Genomic DNA, 23,606 nt, shown 5'->3' with positions numbered 1-23,606 from the left:
GCTTCTCCAATGTGATTATTTGCAGTATTTTCTTAGTCTTCTACAGTTGTTAAGTGAATATTTTCGGGGTTTGGACTGTTGGTCGGACAAAACAAGACATCTGACGATGTTACCTTGGGACTCTTTTTCACTGTTTCCTGACATTTTATTGACAAAACGATGTTTGTTTGTCTCCATGTTTGTTTGTTAGATACTTCCATATTATTAAGCTCCAAGTCAGATAAATAAGAGCTTTCAGAAAAATCCAAGTGATTGCAACTTGGAGGTTGACGTGAACACTATCTACTGGTAATTCCCACAAGTCTGATATGACATGAATGCAGCATGCATTAGACCCTTCATACCTAGTAAATGCCCATGACTTTCTATTAAAAATGTGTAGTCTCCAAACACAAGCTGAGATAATACTGATGACATCACTATGATATCATCAGGATTGTTTTCTCAAACTTGACAAAGCTCCTCCTGAGCCACAGAACACTTACACACTTGTTTTCACAGGCAGATGCATTCAGTGTTGTTGAGAGATAACGGTCAAATAAACACCAGGAGATTGCATCACCACATGACTAAAACCAAACTCCTATCTAGTCAGTGTCATATTACAATCCATCACATATCATCGCTGTCATCCATGTCAACCATGTATCTCCAAAATGTCAGCCCTTCATGAGTCAAGAAAACAGCTTAACTTTGGGGGGGGTGGGGAGGGTTATGTTTTTTAGCTTCAGAAGTAGGAGATTTGTTTCTACCTATAATTTAATCCTTCACTTTATCTCAGAAATTCAAAATGACCAAATTTGGAAATACATGGTTTTCACTGGATAGCGACAATATGTAGACCTCTCCATCTCTATGGAGAACATTACCACTGTAGCTATCAAAAGCTAAAGTTAGCAGCTAAAATATCCTATAAGACATGTGAAGAGGTCACCTTGGACTGTGGGAAATTGTGACAGCCATTTTTCACTTTTTCATTTTCTGAAATTTTGTAGCCTGAACAATAAGTTGAAAAATGATGGACAGATAATCAATAATAAAAATATTTGTTAGTTGCTCCATTAAAATTTGGAGATCCCGTCAATAGTAATAACTCTTTATTCTGTCCTCCATTTTAAAAAAACAAAGTCGAACACGGAAAAGAAACCTATGACCGGAGGAATTAAGAAACAAAGGTTTGTTGTTGCACTGCAACCATCATCCTCATCGATATAATAAGAAAGTCTGGTTGACTTATGTCTGGTGTGCAATCAGAGCTCCAGCTGCTACACTCACCTCCCCAGCAGGGGCAGAAGACGGCACACATCTCACACTGTAGCTGCATGGGACTCTTATCTCCATCTACAACTAGCATGCCAAACATCTCCCTCCCCTTCTTGACTCCTCTCACCTTTCAACTCCACAATGCTGCTGACCCTAAATGCATCTGGTGTTAGAATGCAGGGACTATTTCAGGCTCTGTATGCCAGCCAGGGTGTATTTATACCACTGAGGCTCAATGGCATGGTATGGGGTGGGTGTCTGGACTGACAAAGCTATTTATGGGTGGAATTAAACTAGCTAATTAGCATTCAAGCCTGGGACTAAAGAGTTCAGAATCTATAACAGGGCCTGAGTTGAAATAACGGAGTTAAATGCTGTGTGATCGTGTAAAAAGTAGAATCGCACACAGACAGAGAAAGAGAGGGCAGTGTAAACCATGAAGGAGCCCGAGGTAGGTCTAAAGGAAGTCTGGCCCTCTGTCTCACTAGAACAATGGGCTGAGGGAAATAAGGCCACACTGCCACACAAAGAGCAGGGAGGAGGGGAGCTGCAGCCTAAAATAAGCAAAGGCATAGAATGCTGCTTGATGTGGGTCATTGCAATTATGGCTGCCTCCAACTCAGGGTACAAGAATATGTCGGGGTGCTGAGATGTAGCCATGCGCTTGACAAAAAATGAGGTTTATGGAGCGCCAAAGGCAACATGTTGATATCAGTCATGGCAGCATTAGTGTCGTCCGGCTGATGGCGCGTCATGGGGGAGGCCCGTAACAGGCCTGATCAGAATTGTAAATGATCTCCAATGACGTGTAGAAGCTGAGGCAGATGATGAAGAGATGGGGGTGAATGTGCACGGGGTTCATTCACACACAGATGTTTGCATGGTTTTTATACTTGTATAGATTTTAAAATACACATTCATGTGCTTTTTCTTTTTCCATTTTGGACCCGCCATCCAACAGGGGCTGGATCTAACCAATCAGCTTGCTTGACACGCAGGTCCATACACTGCGTTGCTGACATTTGGGAGGTGTGCGTGTTGGCCATTGATGTATTACAAGAACTGGATACCGGCCTTGAACAGATTTTAGTATGTTGAGGTCCCGGTTAAGAAACTGAAAAACTGAGAACTAGGGTCCTCAGAATTTTTTTTTACAGGGGTCAAGATTATTTATCCTGAACAAAATGTGAATTAGCCAAATGTCACTGTGCAACAGAACCTCAAAGAATGAGAGGACATAAAACAAAGATTCTGGTCATTTCTTTTCATCGTCCCAGAACATTCTCCTACTCAGACGCATGGGTCAAAACCTTGATAATAAGAAGGAATATGGTCTTAAATCAGAGTTGTAAATTTCACAGGTGGCAGCATCGCAATATGAACCATATGAGTAGGTAATCATGTCTGGGGAGAACAGCGCTGAGCCCCCTTGAAGATGTGCTACTTCACATGATCTCATCAACTACAACATTAATGACATCATCGACACCCCCCTCACTATTTGTTTAATAGTTACTGTATGTTATGTGGATGTACGTGAATCACTGATTTGTTCTCACAGAAATGTTGATAATTTAACCCAGAGATGCAATGATAAGTCGATTAATCGATCGGCAGAAAATTAATCAGCAATTATTTTGATTAATTATTTCGAGTCATTTTTAAAGAGAAAATGCCAAAATTCTCTTTGGATTTGGTGGTTTCCTTAGTTTTCTACAACAGTAAACTTAACATTTTTGGGTTTTGGACTGTTAGTTGAACAAAAGAAGACATCTGACATCACCTTGGGCTCTGGGAAATTGCGATGGGCACTTTTTACAATATTTTTACATTTTACAGACAAAACAATCAATTGAGAAAAATTGTTTGCAGAAATAATCGTCAGCCCTTGTTTAACACCATCACTGACTGTTAACTTTTCCCATAGTTAAAACACACACACACACACACACACACACACCAGATGCTCAGCAAGCTAGGGTGATTGGTGTTAGCAGAACAGACAGCATGGACTCAGTATGGTGGAAGTCTATCAGTGTCACCTCAGAGTCCGAGGGCAACACACACACACACACACACACACACACACACACACGATCCTTCCAAACCGACAGAACACCTGGAGACATAAACAAAGTCTCACATGCAGTAACCAACACACAAAAACACTAAAGAACTCTGGAAAATGTGTCACTAAAATATATATATATATATATATATATATTTGAACAGTCCACTTGATATCATGCAAAAATCCCAGCTCACTTTCGACACACACATAGACTTTGCTATTCTGAACTTTGGCCCAGAGACTCAGTAGCACAGACAGAAGCTACCAATTTGACTGTGATGCAATACCTCAGCAACACAGCACACAACCCTCTATGCTGTTAGAACCACATCCAGAGGGTAAAGCTTGTCAAAAAGTAGTAACTGAGCCAGTGACTGAATGTATCTGGTGACAGAGTAAACAGCTGCAACACCACAGTTGTACTGGCAGGAGTCTCGGCTGAGGAGGATGGCACTGGAAGAGGAAAGAGTTCTGATCCCTAGGAATAAGCACAACAACAGGAATCCTACTATCAGATAGACAGGTATTAATCAAAGGGTCCAAGCAGTGGTGTAGCAGGACATCTGCAACCCCTGAATCCACACTGCGCTCTGCTCCGTTGTTAATAAAACAATGATCCTGCTGTGGAGGCAGCATCACCTACTTTAACCACACGTGTGGCAGCTTTAAATGCAAGTCTGCTTTTGCTTGTTTAACCAGCAAGACTCAAACAACATGTACAATCTGCTCAATGAGAATTACAGGGAGACCTTGCTTTGACTAAATCTGATTTGTAGGGTTTATTTTGCTATTAAAGTTCATTAAAATGGCTTTCAAACAAGCAGAATATGGCTCAGGTTTCTACAGGAGACTGTATTTTGTGCGTGAGACCAAAGATAATCTCAGATTGTATTTGGAAAACACAGTGAGTAAAAACTACAGTACACTTATGAACAGTAGTTTCACTTTGACTGGGTTCGGAGCAGTACAGAGGAGCACAGGAAGCTCAAATCAGATTAAAACATTTACACAAAATACTGGTGATCTCTCACGCTATTAACACACAAGAAGCTCACCCACCTTAAATGACACCCGTTCACTGGGCAGAGGTGCTGCCGAGACTCCAAGGACGTCAACAAACCCGCTGACACCTTAACGCTGCTGTAAGCCTTTCTTTATCTGTGTTTATGGCTATATGCAGTGCTTTCTTACAACACAACTACTCTGTAGAGGACACCATGAGCCCATTATTAGGTATTCGGGGGCTGTGTGCCACTAATGGTGATGAGTTTAAATAAAAAGACTTACAGCTTTCTCAGTTTAGGCTGCTGACCGTAACGGGTTTTGTAGTTTGTATCATAATGTAGCTCATCACTGAATATAACATGCATAGCGGTGGAGGGATATCTTTAGTCAACAATATTCCTAAAATGTGTTGAGCTGGAGGACTGTTGCGGTTCCACCAGAAAGCTCATACCTGCTAATTCGTCCGGTTCCAGTCCAGTTTCTGTGTCTATCCCACAGATAACAAAGTAGTGGGCGAAGCGGCAGGGCGCCGCGCCGGACACCGCGGAGCTCCCACTCATCCCGGCTTCGGTGTGCAGCGGTGTCCGCTCCTAGTTCTCCAAGCGACACATTTCCAGGAGAAAAAAAAGAAGGGAAAACTGGAGAAAACTGCTCTTCTGTGTCGGTTCCTAGCTGTAACTAGCCTACAAGCTTCGTAATCCACCGCAGTTGCTTTTAAACGTTGTTTCAGTGATAGCTCGCTGGAAGCGGACCGTGCCAACGGAGCTTCCCGACACTGTGTTGGAGGGGACAGCGCGGTGAGTCTCCGCCTCGGTGGAGGAGTCGCCTGGCAGGGCGGGATATTCAAATCTAGTCCTCCATTCGGTCTGTTCACGGACACCGAGGGCCGAGTGTGTTTCTTTTTACTAATGACAGAACAGAAAGTGGTCATTAGCCTTTGCCCGCTCTCCTAAGTGGCCGACTGACTGAGTCCTGTCCGAGTCTTATTTCGCCAGTAAACGCACCTGCGGCCGCTTAATGCAGATATTAATGCGCTGACATAACGCCATGCTACCTTCGAGCAGAGCAAATAGGCTACTGCTTCACTTTTACACCCATGCTGCTGCGCTAAAGGACATATAAGTCTTAGAATACAATTCATATGCACTCCTTCGTCTATTTGTCATTACCAGTGTTTGGCCAGGGACGTCGCAATTCTTTATTGGGCCGCAATCAGTGACTATCTGAACTTTATTATATTCTATTATATTTAATATGGCAGTCCAACGTACAGTAAAAGACAAGCTGTGGGGTAAAATGTTGTGACTACATGTAATTATTAATTCAGTTATTAAATAAGAATGATATTACAAAACACTGAACATGTATATCAGAATGTATAGACCAGTATGGATGTTGTAGCATTTGGCGTAAAGCATATGAATAAAACAAACAATGTTTCAAACTACATGCTTTTGTTGGGGCTGCTTGGTGTGGCCTGCTCTCTGGGGCCAGGGCATCAGTGTGTCATCTGAAGAAATATATCGGCTAAAACTGATGTGTTGCTGTGCGTGTTGAATTAGAATTTCACTAAAGACTGTAGGCGACGTGATGTATTTGCACAGGATTGGCATGCACTATGGACACAGCAACACTGCGGCCCTGCTAGGTGTAGCTGAATGATCCTAAATGTTTAGACATTATGGTAAATGTTCACTCTCTCCCAGTCAGCGGACGGACTTCAGGTTGTTGGCCATCACCCGCCCCGCCGAAACGCTCGAGTTTCTTTAAGAAACGTAATATTTAGTGTCTACGTTTGTTTCGTGTTAATTCACTTTGGGTTATGTTTATTTTATTTGTATCTAGCACTTGAATATTTAATCAGTGTGCATTTCATGTATTCCCAGGTGCATTACCTGTTGGTGGAAACCCCCAGAAGTCAACACCTCCACAAGATGTTCCCTCATTTATATTTACAAGCTATTTACTCAGGCCAGCTCACTGAGATCAAGACAGACCTGAGTACAGCAGGTAGAAAGAAACAGACATCACTCCACAGATCTGCTGATCAAAGTTTATATCATTTGATGTTATGGAGAGCACTGTCTTACACCCTGGGCCAAAATCTTTCACAGATGCTCCACTGGGTGGAGATCTGGTGACTGTAAAGGCCGGAGCAGTTCATTCATCATCATTTCCATCCTCACCGAGCCCTGCTGCAAGAAGCACCTGCATGTGATGTGTTTCTCCACTCTTTTATTCAGCTTTTCCTTTAATTTGTCCCTGCTCTTTATTATTAAGTCCCAAATCAGGGTCAGTCCTGTAACATTTACAAAGTAACAAAGCCAGCCTAAATTTGCACCTTAAGGAAATATTAAGGTTATTTTAACTTACAAATTCAGGAGTGACTTTCATGGTATTTGGTAAGTTTTAGTCTTTTCCCCTTAATCCATGCAACAAAAAACCCCAACAAAACATTAATGACCACTTATTATATTATACTTTACCTTTGTTGTGCATTTTGGTTCTTAAGTTTTATTGCAAAATGCTGTACACTTTGATATATATATCTACACACACACATTAAATATAAAAATTCTTCTTTTGTGGCCCACTGAAACAAACAGGAGGTTGCCTGTAATGGTCAACTAAAACTTTATCACAATGACCATGAATTCATATCTTTCTATAAAAAATTACAATATTTACTTTGTTTCTTCATCAGATATGATATTACAGTTACACAAAATTCCCTCAAGACTTTGTGATGCAAGACTGCTGGGTGACAGACGGTGTTCAGGCTCCTCTGATGACACGGACACCAGCTTCTGCTGTTGAAATGTACGATGCAATCTCAATACTATGGTGCCACAATTTATTTAACATGTAACCACCCCGACAGGCAATATAGCTACTGCTGTTCCTAATCAGATAACAATACAGCTCACAACATGGTTGTGCAATATATAGTGCAATGTCTCCCTCTAGTGGTGAAATAGAAGTACACACAATCCAAACAACAACAATGGATCCATTTAAGACTTTATGTATTTTGACATTAACATTTTAAAAAGTAATACAACATTGCCCTTAAGCTTAGTGTCATCGGAGCCAAGTTTTCAAAACACAAAAAAACACTTTCAACTTAAAAAAGGGGGAAGAATGTGATATATCTGAGAAGTTTCAAGTTTGGACAGTATTCAGAGCACAAATAAAGAACAAATAGATGACAAATATCCATTTTGAGGTAGCTGGTAAAAAAGAACATGCAGTTTCAGTTGATACCAAAACCTTCAAAAACAATGACATTACCACTAACAGCAGAGATACACACACACACACAAAAGTTAAAATACAGAATATTCAGTTTTCTAATATAGGTATAAAGTTGTCTGTCATTTCCAAAGCATCTGTGTATAGTACAGAGACAGAATCAGTTCTAACAACAGTAACAGCTGTTTTGGCCCATCCATCGCCTGTCCCTGTGGGAGTTACACAAGTTTGATTCGTAGACACTGGCACCTTTTCCCTCACAGATGGAGACTTGGAGGGGAGCTACACTTCTTCCCCTCCCTGCCAGAACCTACAGTGAAATATAGCAGAGAACAAGAGAAGAAAAAATAAATAAAAAAGGATTACACCTGTATCTCAGAAACCAGAAAACCTGGTGAAACCGCATAGTGCATCGGTTGGCTGTAAGAGAATGAGTATTGTTAGGGAAAATGCTAAGTATCACCTTTCGTTGGCTTTGCCACTGTTGGCTTCTCTGACCACTTGTAACCATCACCCACAGAGCATCCTATGGTAAAAATGAGGGTTAGGAACATGCATTCAGATTAGAGACATTAAAAATAACTTGATTAGACTATCATAGGAATTTATTAAGGGTAATTAAAAATACATTTTAGAAACTTCAAAAGAACACACTTTGTTCCCTTGGAGCGTCCCGACTTATGGCTTTTGTCCACTGTATGGCATCACTCTTGGTCTTCTTCATCAGGCGGGTTGCAGACTCGTGGGAGTTGTGCCTCTGTCTGGTTGCCCTGTCATAGTGACTAGGTCCTGGTCTACCTTCTCTCCACGAATTATGATTCGTGGTTCTCAAGTCCTCCTCCAAGCTAGTTTTTCTGTCTCTTCTGATTGGGAAAAAGCTCTGCTGCCAATCGTTGGTCACTTGTTTCCTTGCTGATGATTGCATGGTTGCAGAATACGATGGGCCTATTGTGGGAGTGTACGGATGATCTAATGTTGACGGGCTGCTGTAAGAGTGAGACCGCTGTAGTTCAGATGAAGACAAGTGTAGTCTGGGAATAGATGTACTCTGCTTAGATTTAGGAAGACTAGAGGAGGCGAAGGGTTCTCCAGACTGCGACAAACCTCTTGAGGAAGCTAAGCTTTGCCTGGCTTCAGAAAGTTTCCCACTTGTTGAAGACAAGCTACTGGTGGAGGTGGAAGGACCTTCCTGGCTAGGTCTTGAAACCAGTCTGGGTTTTGTTACGTTGGCCTGAACCTTATTCTTTGTTGCATGGTGTTTATCATTTGCAAGTTTTGGTTTGGACACAAATCTTCCTTTTTTATTTCTGTGCAAATGCCTCCTATGCATTTCAGGGGAGTCAGTCTGTTTTCTAGTTGCTGCGGAGGTCGTTGGAGCCCAAGTTTCATCTTGCTCCTGCCTGTGGACTCTAGAGTCTTTTAAAAGTGTCAAGTAGTCTTTGGGTTGAGAAGACTTCTGAACAACAAGGCGAGGAATCACAGGATCAGGATTTGAAGTGGAGTCTGCAGACTGGGGCTGCTTCTCTGGTAAACCTTTAGATGACAGTGTGTTTTTTTCAGGCTTTTCATTGGCAGTTCCACAAAGATGGTCCATAGTTTCAGTTGGTTTGTTTTGTGTAGCAAATAAGGAATCACCACTGTCCTCTGATCTTGAGTGTATATTTTTTGTTTTTGCCTTCTTTTTACTGAAGTTTTCTTTAAAAACTTTGTCAGAATCATGGACAACAATTCTTTTTGAGGTTGTCTGTCTGTTGGTCTTCTTTCGAACATGCGTAGAACCAGCTTTGGTTTCAATCAGCTGCCCACTCTTTTCTGTACCGTGCGACAGGTCAGAGCCTGCATCCTGCATCCCTTCTTTAAACTCTGTATGGTGAAGCTTAGACTGGTGCTGTGGCAGTGACGAGTCTGCAGAAGACAGTCTGGTTTCTTGGAGCTTTGCTTTAGCAGCTTCAGGTGAATGTCTCTTTTGTTGACTACAAGGGGCATCTCCACTGTCCTCTGAGCATGAAGAGAATAATCTCTTTCTGTTTGTCTTCTTTTTGTAGTTTTGGTCACCTTCATCCTCTGTGTCAGAATCAAGGATTATTACACTTTCATTTTTTGAAATCTCTCGTTTGTTGGTCTTCTTTCGAACATGCATAGAACCAGCTTTGGTTTCAATCAGCTGCCCACTCTTTTCTGTACCGTGCGACAGGTCAGAGCCTGCATCCTGCATCCCTTCTTTAAACTCTGTATGGTGAAGCTTAGACTGGTGCTGTGGCAGTGACGAGTCTGCAGAAGACAGTCTGGTTTCTTGGAGCTTTGCTTTAGCAGTTTCATACTCACTGTCTGCAGCTTCAGGTGAATGTCTCTTTTGTTGACTACAAGGGGCATCTCCACTGTCCTCTGAGCATGAAGAGAATAATCTCTTCCTGTTTGTCTTCTTTTTGTAGTTTTGGTCACCTTCATCCTCTGTGTCAGAATCAAGGATTATTATATAATCATTTTTTGCAATCTTTTGTCCTTCGGTCTTGGGTTGAACTTGATTAGAGGCAGCTTTGGCTTCAATCAGCTGTCTAAGTTTTTGCATACAACCCAACTTGTCTAAGCTCCTGGTTTGACTTTTTTGCACATTTGTAATCTCATTATCTTCACCCTCTTTTTCAGACATAGAATCATTTGTCTCTGGGGGCAGAGGTGCTGACCTTTTCTTCAACAACTGCCTGGACACTGTCAAATAGTTGTGTTCTGATCCAGATGAGTAATCACAGCTGTCTTCAGTTTCACAGCTGTCTTCAGGCTCAGAGTAAGATGCTCTCGTGTTCTGAGGTGTATGTGGTTCTCGCCCAGAGTCCATTTTAGATTTTCTAGCATTCGCGTGTAGAAAGCTCTCAATTGTGTCAAACACATCTATCTCAGAAGCAGAAGCTGCAACTGGTTTTGGAGCTGGCCAATGTAACTCACAGTGTGTTGGACTTGTCTCATCCTTTCTTTCTTTGTCTCCAGTTTCACCATCATCTAGCAGAACTGGGCCATCCTGGTCTTCATCTTCTGGTTCAAATTTAAGGTCTGACACGCTTATAGGTATGACTATCCAGTAATCATCCATCTGATCATCAGTCTCATCTTCATCTTTCAAAACAGAGGAAGGACTACATGAAACACAGTGGTTTGTTTGCCATCCCAGATGCCTCTTATTGTCACATTTAGGACATAATAAACCTTCAAATTCATCATCAGTTTCAACAGAACATGGACAAGAGCAATGTTGTGCTATATCAAGCGTTTGTGCCTTTGGTGAAACCTGCTTCTTTGAAGTCAGTTCCTCATCTGAAACTATTTCTGTCTTCATCTGAGCCTGGCCCTGTACATATCCATAGCCTTTATTTTCAAATGGTGACTGCATATGGTTCTGTTCAGGCACTTGTGTAAGCGAAGGCCTCTCCACAGACATCTGTGGCATTTCATCTTCACTTATGTCTTCATACTCTGGGTCTTTAAAACGTGCCGGAAGGCTTAATTCCTCATGCGTTGAGTCCAGGAGTTTTCTGGGCAGCTGTGACATGTCTTCATCATCTGAAATGTCTTCATAGACTGGAGCTTTTAAAATGTTCACAGTGAGTGCGTCTTTAACCTCGCCTTCAGATAGAGATGTCTGTTCTTTGACTTTGTTTAAATTAGTGTGTGAAAACACAAAACCTGCATCCTCCCTCACACCTTCACGACTTGTTTTGTTGCACAGACCTTCACTTTGATTTGATACTAGATTATGAATCTGAATTCGATCAAATGATGAATTCAGCGTGGCATGCGCAATTACATCCTCACAGGTAACACTACAAAGCTGTTGATCTCTGATCTTTGTGTTTGCATCTTGATTTTCAAGTAGTGATGCGAATTGAAAAGCTTTGTTTTCAGATACTACTGAACTTGACTTGGTTTGAAGATCCTCTGAGACATCAGTCACACCTTGCACATTGTCCAACCCTCCTGCCTCCACTGCATCTCCTTTCTGCTTCTCTGTCATGTCTTTGAGTTCCCAAGAAACACCTACCACTTGGTCTGTGTCATCCAAATTCTTGTTGATATTTAACCAAAGAGGCTTGTTTTTTTCTTGTGACGAGCTGCAGTTGAGCGTTAAACTGGGGTGCTTCTCAGTCAGTTCATCCAAGGTCACTCTAGACAGTGCGGTAAGTACCACTGGACTCTCATCTTCAGTCTTTGTGCAAGCAGCAGCAACTTTCATCATAATTTGTGGATATTCTGTGGATGTAAAGAAATGAATGTTATCTGTATCCCCATTCCAATATTGATGCAGTAAGACTTTAGAGAAGTTGTCCATCTCTGCAATGGTCTCTACATTCTCCAGACTAGCAATCAGCTCCTTTAGTGCAGTTAATGAATAATGAAGTGTGGCCATGCCATTCTGTAAGTACTTACACTTACTATGGAAACTTTCATCACTGCTACAGACAAATGTTTTATCTTCATAGTCATCTGAATAAATAAGTTTACCATTGCCATTTGCAGGCATAGTTACATCCAAGTGTTTTACTGGCAAATCAAAATCTGCCGATGCACTCTTCTCAACAGATTCATTTATAGGAGCGTGTGTTGAGTTTCCTACAGCAGAGACTAATGTACCTGTTGAATGTTTAGACTTGAGAGACAAGTCAGCATTTGAACTGTCCTTTTGAAGTGCTTGTCCAACTGCAGCAGTGCACTGCTGAATCACATCTTCTTTGTCAGAGGTAGAGGTAGAATGGAGATGGGCAACACTGTTGGCCTTTGGTATGATGCAGTCAGATGGGAGTGTCAAGTCCCTGTCATTAGTGCAAAAATTCCACCCTTTATTGGAGTGTGCATGTCCATAATTGTTTTTCTGAGTTAAAATGGTCCGAAAATATACAAGCTTTTTTGCAATAAAGTCCTGTATTTGGTCATCTGTAGGTGGTTCTATTTCTCCAAGTGTCGAGACTTTGTCTGTGGACAGCTGAGGGCTGAGAGAGGGAGGGAAGACCTGCTCATGGGGGGTGGAATGAGTTCTTCCTGAATGATCTAGGTTTTGTGTTCTAGTCAGGCCACAGTTTAGAGCAGCTAGTGAACTTTTCACTTGCTGACTCCTGCAGTGTTCATCTGAAAAATTAGTACTGGTATTCGGTCTAATGTTGGCATTTGTTTCCTTTGACGAAGAAGACGGGGTGGTAATAAAGGATTTGAAATCCGGAGGATTTCCTTTCAGTAGGGTGCACAGCAGTGGGAAAGATCTCTGCTGTTCACGCTCAGGCACAGAAGAGCACTGATCCTGTAAAGGAAAGGTCTGTGCTGTGCTTCCAAGGCACTCCAAGTCTCCCTGCGCTGCGGCAGAACTGGTACCAGCCGATAGGGCACAATTTAAATGTCTTTGCTGCAGTCCAGTATTATTGTTCAAATCTGATCCTTTTGGGAAATGTCTATGAAAGTTTCGCTTGCAACATTCCCTTGGTTGTCCACTATTCAGGTGTAACATTGTTGTCCTGAGGTGAAGTGAAAGCACCAAGGTTACTCCGGTGTTAGAACGCAGGATAGGCCCCTCCTTGGCTGTGTGGACATCCAGATTGCATTGCATGTACAGCAGTCTTTCAAATGATGACTTCAGTTAAGCGATTCTCAGGTCTAGGAAACAAAAAAGGAAAATTAGTGGTTGGCTGTTTTCACATTCAATACAACACAGGCCTTTTCCACTATGGGAACTTAACAACCCAAAACTTTACATGGATCCTTTGTCTCTGGTTCTGCTTGTAGGGGACTCTTGAGGGGAAGGAATGCAACAGCTGGTTTGCAATACGGCCAACACCACAATAACGCAGGACATGCGTTTAGATAAGCATTACAAGGACGTTTGCTTCAATATATACAACCTGATTCAGAATGTGACTTGCATTTCCCTGCCTTGTCATGTCTCTGTACATGTAAACTATTGATTGTATGCACAGTGTTGGGAGTACCATAGTTTAAGTAGTGAGCAATTTTTTTCCACTAAATAGCCAGACAGCACGGCCAAACGCAGTATCACAATATTTTATTTTCTCTAACAAAAGAAAAGTTTAGAAATGACCAGTGTCTACACAGTCAACTGTCCGTCTTCGCATTCAGGAGCAAATCAAGCAGCGGGATGTTTTTGGTTTTTTTTTGACCGTATGGAGCAGAGAGAGTAGGACCAGCAGCCAACCTCTCCTAAACCCTGTAGGTTCTTAAAAGTTCATAGTATGGGAAACTTTGACAGAAGCAATAGATGCATTACTGTCTGCCACTGTCTTTTTTGCAAACATGCAACATCACTACAAACAAAACAAGAAAAAAAGCAGTCAGCTGATCAGATAGGTTGTAAAAATATAAAAATAAAAAAGCCAACAGATAAGCAGACTTATATCAACAACTTTCTTTTAAAAAGGTAAAACTAAAGGCAAGCACACCCAAACGTTCATAAATGCATTGGACAGAAACTGTGTGCGCACACTAAAGCAAGTCTGGTAAGTGAGTGTGTAACCAGGATGTCGGAATCATTTTACCGTTTGCCTTCGTCGCTTGGTGCTCAAACGCAGTTCAAGTGGATGGACATTGTTCCCCGGATGTGGAATTTTTATTGTTAAGATGTTGAGCCTATTATCTGCCCAGAGAATTCACCAGTGTTTTTGTTGCTGTTGTTCACATTCCTCCAGATGCTAATTCAAAAATGCACTTCAGGAACTGTATGAGGTCATCAGCAGTCACATGCCAAAACAACCAGATGGTGTTTTCACTGCAGCTGGTGATTTTAAAATCAGACCTCAGAACTGTCTTACCTAAGTTTCACAAGCATGTCCACACCCCCACCAGGGGAATATATACCCGGAACCATGTGTACACAAACATTTCTGGCTGCTACAAAACTACCCTGCCCCATTTTGGTCAGTCAGACCATATGTCCCTGCTTCTCCTGCCTACTAACACCCAGCTGATAAAAAGGCTCAAACCATCAGTAAAAACAGACAAAATCATTCCCCGACCAGAAAGCCTGGATGAATGGAAAGGTGAGGGCTCTACTCAGAGCCAAAAAAGCTGTTTTTCGGTCAGGAGACGAGGAAGCTTACAACACCGCCAGAGTGAAACTGAAAGCTGGCATCAAGGAGGCAAAGCTGAGACATCAGGAGAAACTGGAGAGAGACCTCAACACCAACTACACCAAAGATATCATGTGTGAGGCCACGTTACCAGATGAGCTAAACACATTTTATGCTCGTTTTGATCTCCCAACAAAGAGTCAGCTGTCAAGTCTACTCCACCTCCTGAGGACCGGCCACTGTCAGTATCCACAGATGATGTAAGAGGAATCCTGCTGAGCGTGATTATGAGTGAAGCTGCTGGGCCTGATAACATCCCTGGCCGTGTCCTAAGAACATTACTGACAGTTTTAACATATCACTGTCACAGGAGAGCGTTCCCACCTGCTTCAAGACAGCCACCACCATCCCTGTACCAAAAAGGTCTGCAGTGACTAGTCTAAACTACCCTGTGCCCCCCCCCCCCCCATTCTGATGAACTGCTTTGAGAAACTGCTTCTCCAGCACATAAAGAACAACATCCCAGCCAGCCTGGACCCTCACCAGTTTGCTTTCAGATCCAACAGATCCACAGAGGATGTCATCTCCCCTGCCCTCCACTCAGTCTTCACCCACCTTGAGAACACCACCACCTACATCAGGATGCTGTTTGTTGATTTCAGCTCAGCATTCAACACAACCTCCTCCATGAAACTGATTGGAAATCTCTGGGCTTGAGTACCACACTCTGTAATTAGATATTTGACTTCCAGCTGACAGCCATCAGCCACTATGGGGGGTAGTACTTTTCAGAAGTACCGGGACTTTCGGGGTGGGGCTTGCTGCGCTGAACATTTCTGATTAGTCAAGCGTCGACCAGCGGAGCAGCAAGTGGTTTGACCATGGATCGATGCATTGCTGGCTCAGTTGAAGGTAAATCACATACAGCCCACATGCTGCTTGTTAACTGCTATATTGCTAACCGTTGTCATGCTATTGCTACCCTAGCCAAAAACTAACATTAACTACATGCTAACCCCAACCACTAATGGTGTGGAATTATGGTATTAAGACAAGAGTTGGCTAAATCGATCGTACAAAACATTTATTTTTCTTCAAGTTTTTCAGATGAAACAGATGGGCACACTGCACTGCAGGCTGCACAGACTAGTGTGTTTCCTCCTGCGACCAACAGCAGCCCTTGTCCCCTGCCTCCTGCTGAAGCACACAAACGCTGTATTTTGTAAATGTGTGTATAGTGGCTGTTCCTGTATCTGAAAACAAGTATATTCACTACTATATATGTAAAAAAGACATGCTGAATAGCAGGTGATGTGTTTAATAAGTTAAAACAGAGTTATATAGGTGTGAGGGTGTAACCTAATAGGGGTAATTTGCCTAGTCTTTGCGGGTCTTTAGACCGCAGTGGAAACGCACACAATGGGCTGAAGGCCCATTTCGCATGCACAAAATCAAACTCGCACTTTCCAGCAGCGACCTCTGTGGGGACCAGTGATGACAACATATGAACATAATAAACTATGCTATGAGTCTCTACTGCGTTTTGGTGTCATTTATGGGCGCTCTGCTTCTGTCCTCTGCTGTCTGTGTTAGAGTTTGACACACAAACACACACTACGCACATCTAAACAGTGCTCAAGCGCTCCTAGTTTCACACACTGTTTACCGTACTGGACATCAGATACACCGCTAAACTATCGCTTGCTTGCCAGTCTGCGGCTGCAACCCAGTATTATGCCAAAGTGTGTAATACACACACCGGTCCACCATGGCAGTGTCATGTTGTACCTCACCTAGGCACAACCTAAAATGAGTCCAAACTTCCCAATTTCAACATTGTTATTTATTTAGAACATTTTACCTCACTGCCTCACTTAAAGTTTAGTCATCCACGGAGGGTAAGTTAACTTCCTCCTGCTGGCTGCCGGCTAACACTGGCTGCTGGGGACTTGGCTTTCAGACTAGCAAACACGGTACCCCGTTCAGCTTTTAGATACATTTTGTGTTCGACCACGTGTTTCCTCATGTTAGACGTGTTGCCCTGGCCAGCTTATGCAGCGAGTGTTGTCTGCCTCGAGTTTTGAAAAGTGTACCCACACTTGCGACCGCTTTCAGCTCACCACTGCCCTGACTCAGTAGCTCTTTTTACACAGAGATCCTGCAATACTGCCGTAAAGAGCCTTCATTATGCCTTCTTTGCTTTTTTACACTGAACCAAACAATACCAGCATAATGCTGCTGAGTGTGTGATTTAGATAGTGGAAAGTAGCCCCTCAACGTAGGCGGAGCTGATCGTCATATCGATGCTATTCCAGCTGTTAGGAAACACACAGGAGCTTTATTTTGGTCTTGAGAAGCTGCAGCCTTTATTCACTGACAAATAGGGCTGGGTAGCGGTACTCGATACCTTAAAAAAAAAAAAAAAAAGGCATCGGCTGAAATAACCCAGTACCAAATAGTATCGAATCTTGTTGAAACCACATACTCGTGTCCCTGTGACTTGAACAAGCAGCAGGCGTGACATAATTTCTCTCATTCTTTCTATACTTTACTCTCACCCAGATGCACTCTCACTCCTCAGGTACAGAAATTTGGGACCAACTGATTTAACGTGAATCGGTACTCTGTACTTATAAGGGTACCGACCGAATTACGTCAGTACTACAGAGTTTGGTACACAACCCAATTCATGAACACAGACACTGACGACTAAAGCACAATACATTAATTTATAATCCCTGGGAAGCTCCCTCCCATTGCGGGGCTTATTCCCCAGGCTAACATCCTTTTAAATTATTTCAAGAAATTTCCAAATATGAAGCCTTTTATTTATTGTGTAGCATTATTTACCTGTTCTTAAAAGTATTAAAATTAAGAGATGAGAAATAATTGACAACTGTTTATTTATTGGCAGGCAACATATTCCACTCTCTCTCTTAGAGACAACTTAAACCATATAGCCTATGCTTGGTTAATGGGAGCAGCTCAGAGCTTAACAAATATACAGTGTTTCCCACAGAATGACAGTGTAACTGTGGAGGGGAGATTTCTAGTAGGTTCTTTCACCATTTTAATTCTACTGCTGAAGTAGGCAATTTTATTTCATTAGAATTTCAGTTGAAATACCAAATTTTGACCATTGCATGTTACTAACAATATTTAATTGAAGGGATTTCTCTCTCATCGGCCGACTGTGCATGTCTTGCATCTTTCGAGAATTCAGTCGACTCGAGCAACAGACAGCACACGGTCACGAAGAAGGCTTCTTTACAAATTTATCGGTAAGTTATTAATGTAGAACATTGGACATTTTTTACGCATTCATATCCAACTTTCAGAGTTATAAAAAGTGGCATTTAGGTTGTGTGATGTGTTCTATGGCCGCAAGTGCATGCTTTTCTAGCTAATTTAGGTAGCTAATGTTAGGCCAGCATGGCCAAGCTAATGCTAAATGTTACACAGATCATACTCCTAAATCATAACATGACTTTGTATGACTCCTAATGAAAGACTATTTATTTTATTTTCCAGGTGCCAACCAGAGCAGGAATAATGTAGCATTCAAGAATGAAATAGCCTATTCCAACAGACCAGGAGTGCAAACTGTTGGACTTTGAGATGGTCTTTTTAATTTTTTTTTTTTTATATATTGTTGCATGTGTAGATAGATAATTTTACATTACAAGTTAATCTGAACAGATGTGCGCAGGAATTCTTGAATCCTGAGTTAATAAGCATTGGTGAAACTCTTGCAAAACAGTTCTTCACAAAACATGTCAGGATATGTATGAAGTAAACCTGTATAACGGGGGTAGTGATGAAAAATCGCCTAGTGACATATTAGTCATTACGTGGCTAATATATCGGATAGAAAAAAAAAAACTGAGTTAGAGAACAAAAGCTAACAAGTGACCAATAAATGCTACGCAAAAACACAAAATCAAAACATCTCCATGTGGAAGAAAGGCTCGCCTTTGTGTCATTTATTCAGTTTTCCCTTTTTTGCACATCCGTACAGCGTAGCACGCACCCTCGTTCCACTCAGCTGTGACGTCATTCAGAAAAAAGATAATCTTTTCTAGGCGTTGAATGAGTTTTACAAAGATTAAACTCCCGTGGGGCTTTTCAACAGTTTTACATACCTCTCTTTTACAATGGTGGCCTATGGGTAAAAACGCTTTTTGGGCCTCAGGGGATTGTTCTTTACCGCGAGTAGCCACTGGGAATTCTTGGAAGCAAGTCTGACCGGCGGCGCTGTATCCAGCTCAATACATCCATGGTTAATCCCCTACAGTCTATTGCCCTACGCTGTGTGTGCAGAAAAAGAACACACAGAAGCGGGATATTCGCAACATGGCGCTCAAACAAAATTATGCTAGCTACCCAAAATTCAACACGGCGTGACGTTAACTTCTCATTCGCGTTATTTCTTCCCACACCAGCACTCCCCTCGGATTGGCTAGTACTCGCTTCACATTCCCTATTTGCTTTTGTCACCACAAGTTGTTTTTTTTTTTAGTTCTAACTGTTCCTATAATCAAAAAATGCAAACATTTCAAGTACAAAATGTTGTTAATATTCTAATTGTGTGACAGTACCATACATACCCTTCACCATGCATGAAATTGAGAGTTTCCAAGACACAGGCAATTATTCAAATACGAGGAGAGGCCATGCTAGCTTATCCAAACGTTTAGGTCACTTCTCTTCGTCGACTTAAAGACCTAATTGGCTCGGGCATAATTTCAGTTGTTGATTATGTAATTAGCCAAAGCCCAGTTCTTGTCTCAATGATTTGCTAACTACAAATGCATACCTATAGGGACTAGAAAAGCGAATAAAATGCTACACGTGTTACTTTCATTTCAGGAAGTTTTAGAACGCTAACGGTAATTTTAACCTTACATTTTAAACTGCGTCACATGTACAGCTAGGTGTATTATGTCCAATACGCGTTTTCATGGTGTGACAAACGGTAAAATCTCCGTTTGTCACATTTAAACAAACGTTAAAAGAAAAAAGACAAATGTCGAAGCTTAACATTACGCTCAACATTACTTACCGTATTTCCGCATTTCACCGTATCAGACACATTTCTCAACAGTCCCAAAGCTTACTCAAAACCGTTGTAAAGGTCCTATAATATTTTGCTACGGTGAATTTTCACCGCATAACAGAAAGAAGTCCCATCGGAATGATTGTTATCCGTAAACATATGTGAGTCTGAACCGGACGTTTCAAAGTGAGGAGGGAGGGAGACGACCGGACAATTTATATGACGTTCAGCGTGAGCTCTGATTGGTGGGTTTTTTATGCTCACTGGATGAAGAGGGGCAAACATCAAGTGAGCTGGATACGTTGTGACAAAAGAGCTTCTAACTTAAATATAATCTTTGTCCACGCTTTAGACAACTCAAATACAATTGTATCTCACAAAATGTACTCCATCATTGTTATTATCATTATTACTGAATGTATATATTTTAACTCTGAAGACGTTGCTGAAGTAAAGTATGTGTGAAAAAGTCTTTGGTAAAGAAGTCTGCCCTCACTCTCAACCCGACACGAGGGAATTGTTTCGCAGGGCATTTTAGGGAATTTAGATGTCCTTCAAGATGGCGGGCTGAGATCAATTTCCGGGTTACAGGCAGGAGGGCGGAGGAGAGAGAAGAGGAGAAGGAACAACTTTGAACATGTTTAACTTTATGCAAATGAGGGCAACATTCACCTGGAAACTGAACAAAGAAAAAGTGAGGAATTTGTGGGACAGAAAGTTTAGTGTCCGCCTGCAGTGGATGAATGTCTGTGGTGGAGATACTTTTTTTGTACTTTCTGGGATCCCTCTTTTCTATGTTCCTGGCCTCAAGGATTACGGATACAAAAAAAAACAAAGTGCTGCTTGGCACGTCACGTAAATTGTGGGAGAAAGTAAAGGTTGCTTATTTACACAATGTTTGCTAATGACCAATGCTACTGGCTAGCTTGCTACGACGTGCCCACGGCGAGGAGCGAGACAGAGGCGATGTTCTCCTTAAGAGTCATAGTTAGAGTCAGAGTTATACACTGGTACAAAAACATATTTTATCATTTTATAAAATCATCTTAATTCATTAAGAATAATAAATTCATATTTGTGAAAATCATTATTTCTTGTGATTGGTTTGTTGATCGATTTCAGTTACTGAGTTAAGGCGCAGTAACACTAGTAGGGCTGCCTTTGACTAAAGATTTTCTTTGGTTCTTTAGTTCGGAGCTGCTGTATTGTATTCCCTGTCGTCAAACAACCTCCGTTGGTCTCTCAATTTTTATTGAATAAAATTGTAGCGTGGAGATCAGGATTTCTTTCTTTCGGGTGTTGAGAGATCCAGCAACATGAAATATGGCCAAAGCCTTTGAAGCCCCACTGAACTTTGATACACAAAAAGGACAATAATCAAACAATGAAAAAGGAACACAAAAGAATGAGAATTAAATAAGAACTCTGTTTCCAACTCGGGCAGTTTGCACCTCTTGCTGACAGTGGCAGTTGCCACAGCAGCCTCAGCCCACACTTAACCACAGCATCCTGTACAACATATTGCAGCACCTGCATGACCTATGCTAGTGGTTGTACTCTGTATCTCTTGCTGTGCAAAACATCCTGTGTTATTCTCTACTGGGTAAAGTTCCCAGGTTGCAACCAACATCAAAGCCTTTTGACCTGCTAAATAATGGCTTTTTAAGCAACTTTATGTACAGTATCTTATCACGTGCTTCACATTTGACGTAGATGGGTCGAGTGTGAGAATCAAAAACTTAAACGAAGATTGCACGCCTATTGTATCATAACCATGTTGAAACTTTTGTACACACATGCAGGGCATGAGGCTTATCAATTCAAAGTGTTGTCCTGCAGACTTGACCTGCAGGGAAAAGTTGATTAGTTGTTGCAAACAGGCTTACATTTATACAAAGAAACGGGAATATCAGAAAGAACATCATGTAGTGAGGACGTTATGTACTTATGACCACAAGGAGATGTAGCAGTTATGGGGAGCAGCGCAAGGTCAGTAAACAACTCACTAACTGTCACGGACATGCCAGGCTCCACAGTCATTCAATCACAGCGCACTCCCTTACCAGAGTACTAACCACACACACGCACCTGCTCCATATCATACGCACCTGCTCCATATCACACACACCTACTACCCGTCAGCACCTCATCACCACTAGTATAAAGACACACTACTCACCTCAGCCAGTTGTCCGGTCTTGTTAATACTAAGGACTCTTTCCAAAGACGACAAACACTGTTCGGACTAATTTCCTGATCTACACCAGTGCGTACCTCCACTCCTGTGTTCCCTCGTCCAGTCGTGAGTTCTCCTATCTCCTGTGTGTGCTACTCCGGTTCCCAACATCCTCCTCCATCCTACAAGGGATGGTATCAGTGCTCCGCTAGTTCTTCCCTACTGCTCCATCATTCACCACTTACCTGCGTACTGTGTGTTCATTGCTGTATCCAATAAAACCCCACCTCGGCGTCTCCTGCCCTTCTGTCCGTAACACTAACAGGAAGTGTAGGGTTCCTCCCCCTTGGGTGCTGTCACCTCAAGATGGGTGGAATTGTGTGCCAAGAGGCTGGGACCAGCCTGTGCACCAACAAGGGAAAGCCAAGTCTAAACCACAGCTCCCCCCCCCCCTTCTTTTTACAACCAGTCAGATAACTGCACTTTTCTATTATAAAACTCTGTGTAATGTTAAGAAGAGCACTCTTTCCTAGGTGTCACAGATATGCCAGGCCTCACAACCAGTAATCACACACACCTGCTCCAAATCACACTCCTGCTCCCCATTAGTCCCAATCTCAGCCGGTACCAAAGCACACTACTCACCTCAGTCAGGGTCCAACCTCATTCATATCTAGGACTCCTCATACTAGTCGATAGAAAACCTCAGTTTAATAGTTTCCTGTGTTTCTCCAGTCTTCTGAGTTTTCCAGGCTCCTGGGGTTATCAAGTCTCCTGTGGCTATTCAGTGAATCCACAGTGTATCTCCAGTGATCACCAGCCTGTCTTTCTCCCGTGATCTCCCTGCTTGCCTCCAGCGATCTCCCTCCTACAGACAATCCCTCTCTCCATACCCGCTAACTCCGGCTGTCACCTCAAATAAACTCCTTCTGTCTCCATCTCGGTGTCCCTGCCTGTCTGTGACGTGAGAGAAGGTCAAACCGTTACCGCAGGGATGACAGCCCATGGTCCCAGTGGCCCCTTCCTGGACCTGGAGAGTCTGGTCCAGAGGTACTTCCTCAACCACCCTTCACCACTTCTGGTGGCTAGCAAGATGGCGCAACTGGGGACCTTCTCAGGCTCAGTGGGGGAGGGCGAGGAGTTTCTGGTGAAGTGGTACCTGGTCTTCCACCTATATCCATCCCAGTTCCCGACTGAATGGTCTAAGGTAGCCTTCATTGTGCTCCGGCTAGTCGGCCCGGCACTGAGCTGGGCGGGATCCGTAGGAGCGGACGAGGACGAGGCAGTCCTCAACTCTTTGGGCCGGATCTTAACACTGCTCGGCAATGAGTTTGGCCCACCGGGTATAGGGTCATCAGCCAGTCCTCATCCCACACCTCTGCCTCCCAGCGGCTCGCCTGCTCAGCCTCCCAGCGGCTCACCTGCTCAGCCTCCCAGCTGCTTGCCTCCTCCGGTCCCAGCTCCGCAGCCTCAGCAGCCTCCCAGCTCCTTGGCTTTGCCGCTCCCCATCTGCTCGCCTGCTCTGACTCTCAGCTGATCGCCAGTCCCAGTCCCAGCGCTGCAGCAACCTCCTCCAGTCCCCGCTGGATCACAGCGACCTCCAGCCTCCAGTCCCGAGGCCCAGCCGCCACCGCCAGCCTCCAGCCTCCAGTCCCGAGGCCCAGCCGCCGCTTCCAGCCTCCAGTTCTGAGGCCCAGCCACCGGTTTCCAGCCTGGAGGCCC

At 42.9% G+C, this 23,606-nt stretch overlaps 2 protein-coding genes across 13 annotated transcripts in view; both read right to left on the bottom strand.

Moving 5' to 3' along the window:
- dennd5b (DENN/MADD domain containing 5B) overlaps window positions 1-5,378 on the bottom strand; it is a 92,277-nt gene extending 86,899 nt beyond the window's left edge. For 2 of the 7 annotated variants that reach the window (XM_044185897.1, XM_044185901.1), the window contains exon 1: window positions 4,791-5,374. In XM_044185897.1, coding sequence (XP_044041832.1) covers window positions 4,791-4,899 — 109 coding nt within the window. In that variant the 5' untranslated portion in view covers window positions 4,900-5,374. Of the gene's footprint in view, window positions 1-3,621; window positions 3,813-4,790 lie in introns of all 7 variants that reach the window. The other 5 variants (XM_044185902.1, XM_044185904.1, XM_044185898.1 and 2 more) reach the window with 5 other exon arrangements.
- Window positions 5,379-7,348: 1,970 nt separating this feature from the next.
- LOC122871160 lies at window positions 7,349-19,917 on the bottom strand. Of its 6 annotated transcripts, none has more exons than XM_044185895.1 (6): window positions 19,715-19,907; window positions 12,215-13,225; window positions 9,737-11,833; window positions 8,246-9,370; window positions 8,055-8,117; window positions 7,349-7,901 (listed from the first exon to the last, which is right to left on the bottom strand). In XM_044185895.1, the coding sequence occupies exons 2-6, from the start codon at window positions 13,176-13,178 to the stop codon at window positions 7,849-7,851; spliced, it is 4,302 nt and encodes a 1,433-aa protein (XP_044041830.1). In that variant the 5' UTR covers window positions 13,179-13,225; window positions 19,715-19,907; the 3' UTR covers window positions 7,349-7,848. The 6 variants fall into 6 exon arrangements, with proteins under 6 accessions (XP_044041830.1, XP_044041831.1, XP_044041828.1 ...); XM_044185896.1 differs by having other exon boundaries at window positions 8,246-9,434; window positions 9,801-11,833; XM_044185893.1 differs by having other exon boundaries at window positions 8,246-11,833.
- Window positions 19,918-23,606: the final 3,689 nt, after the last annotated feature.

The sequence above is a fragment of the Siniperca chuatsi genome, linkage group LG23 (genome assembly GCF_020085105.1).
Source record: "Siniperca chuatsi isolate FFG_IHB_CAS linkage group LG23, ASM2008510v1, whole genome shotgun sequence".
NCBI lineage: Eukaryota > Metazoa > Chordata > Actinopteri > Centrarchiformes > Sinipercidae > Siniperca > Siniperca chuatsi.
The sequence above is the reverse complement of the archived record's forward strand: the minus strand, read 5'-3'. Positions and strand labels throughout refer to the sequence as shown.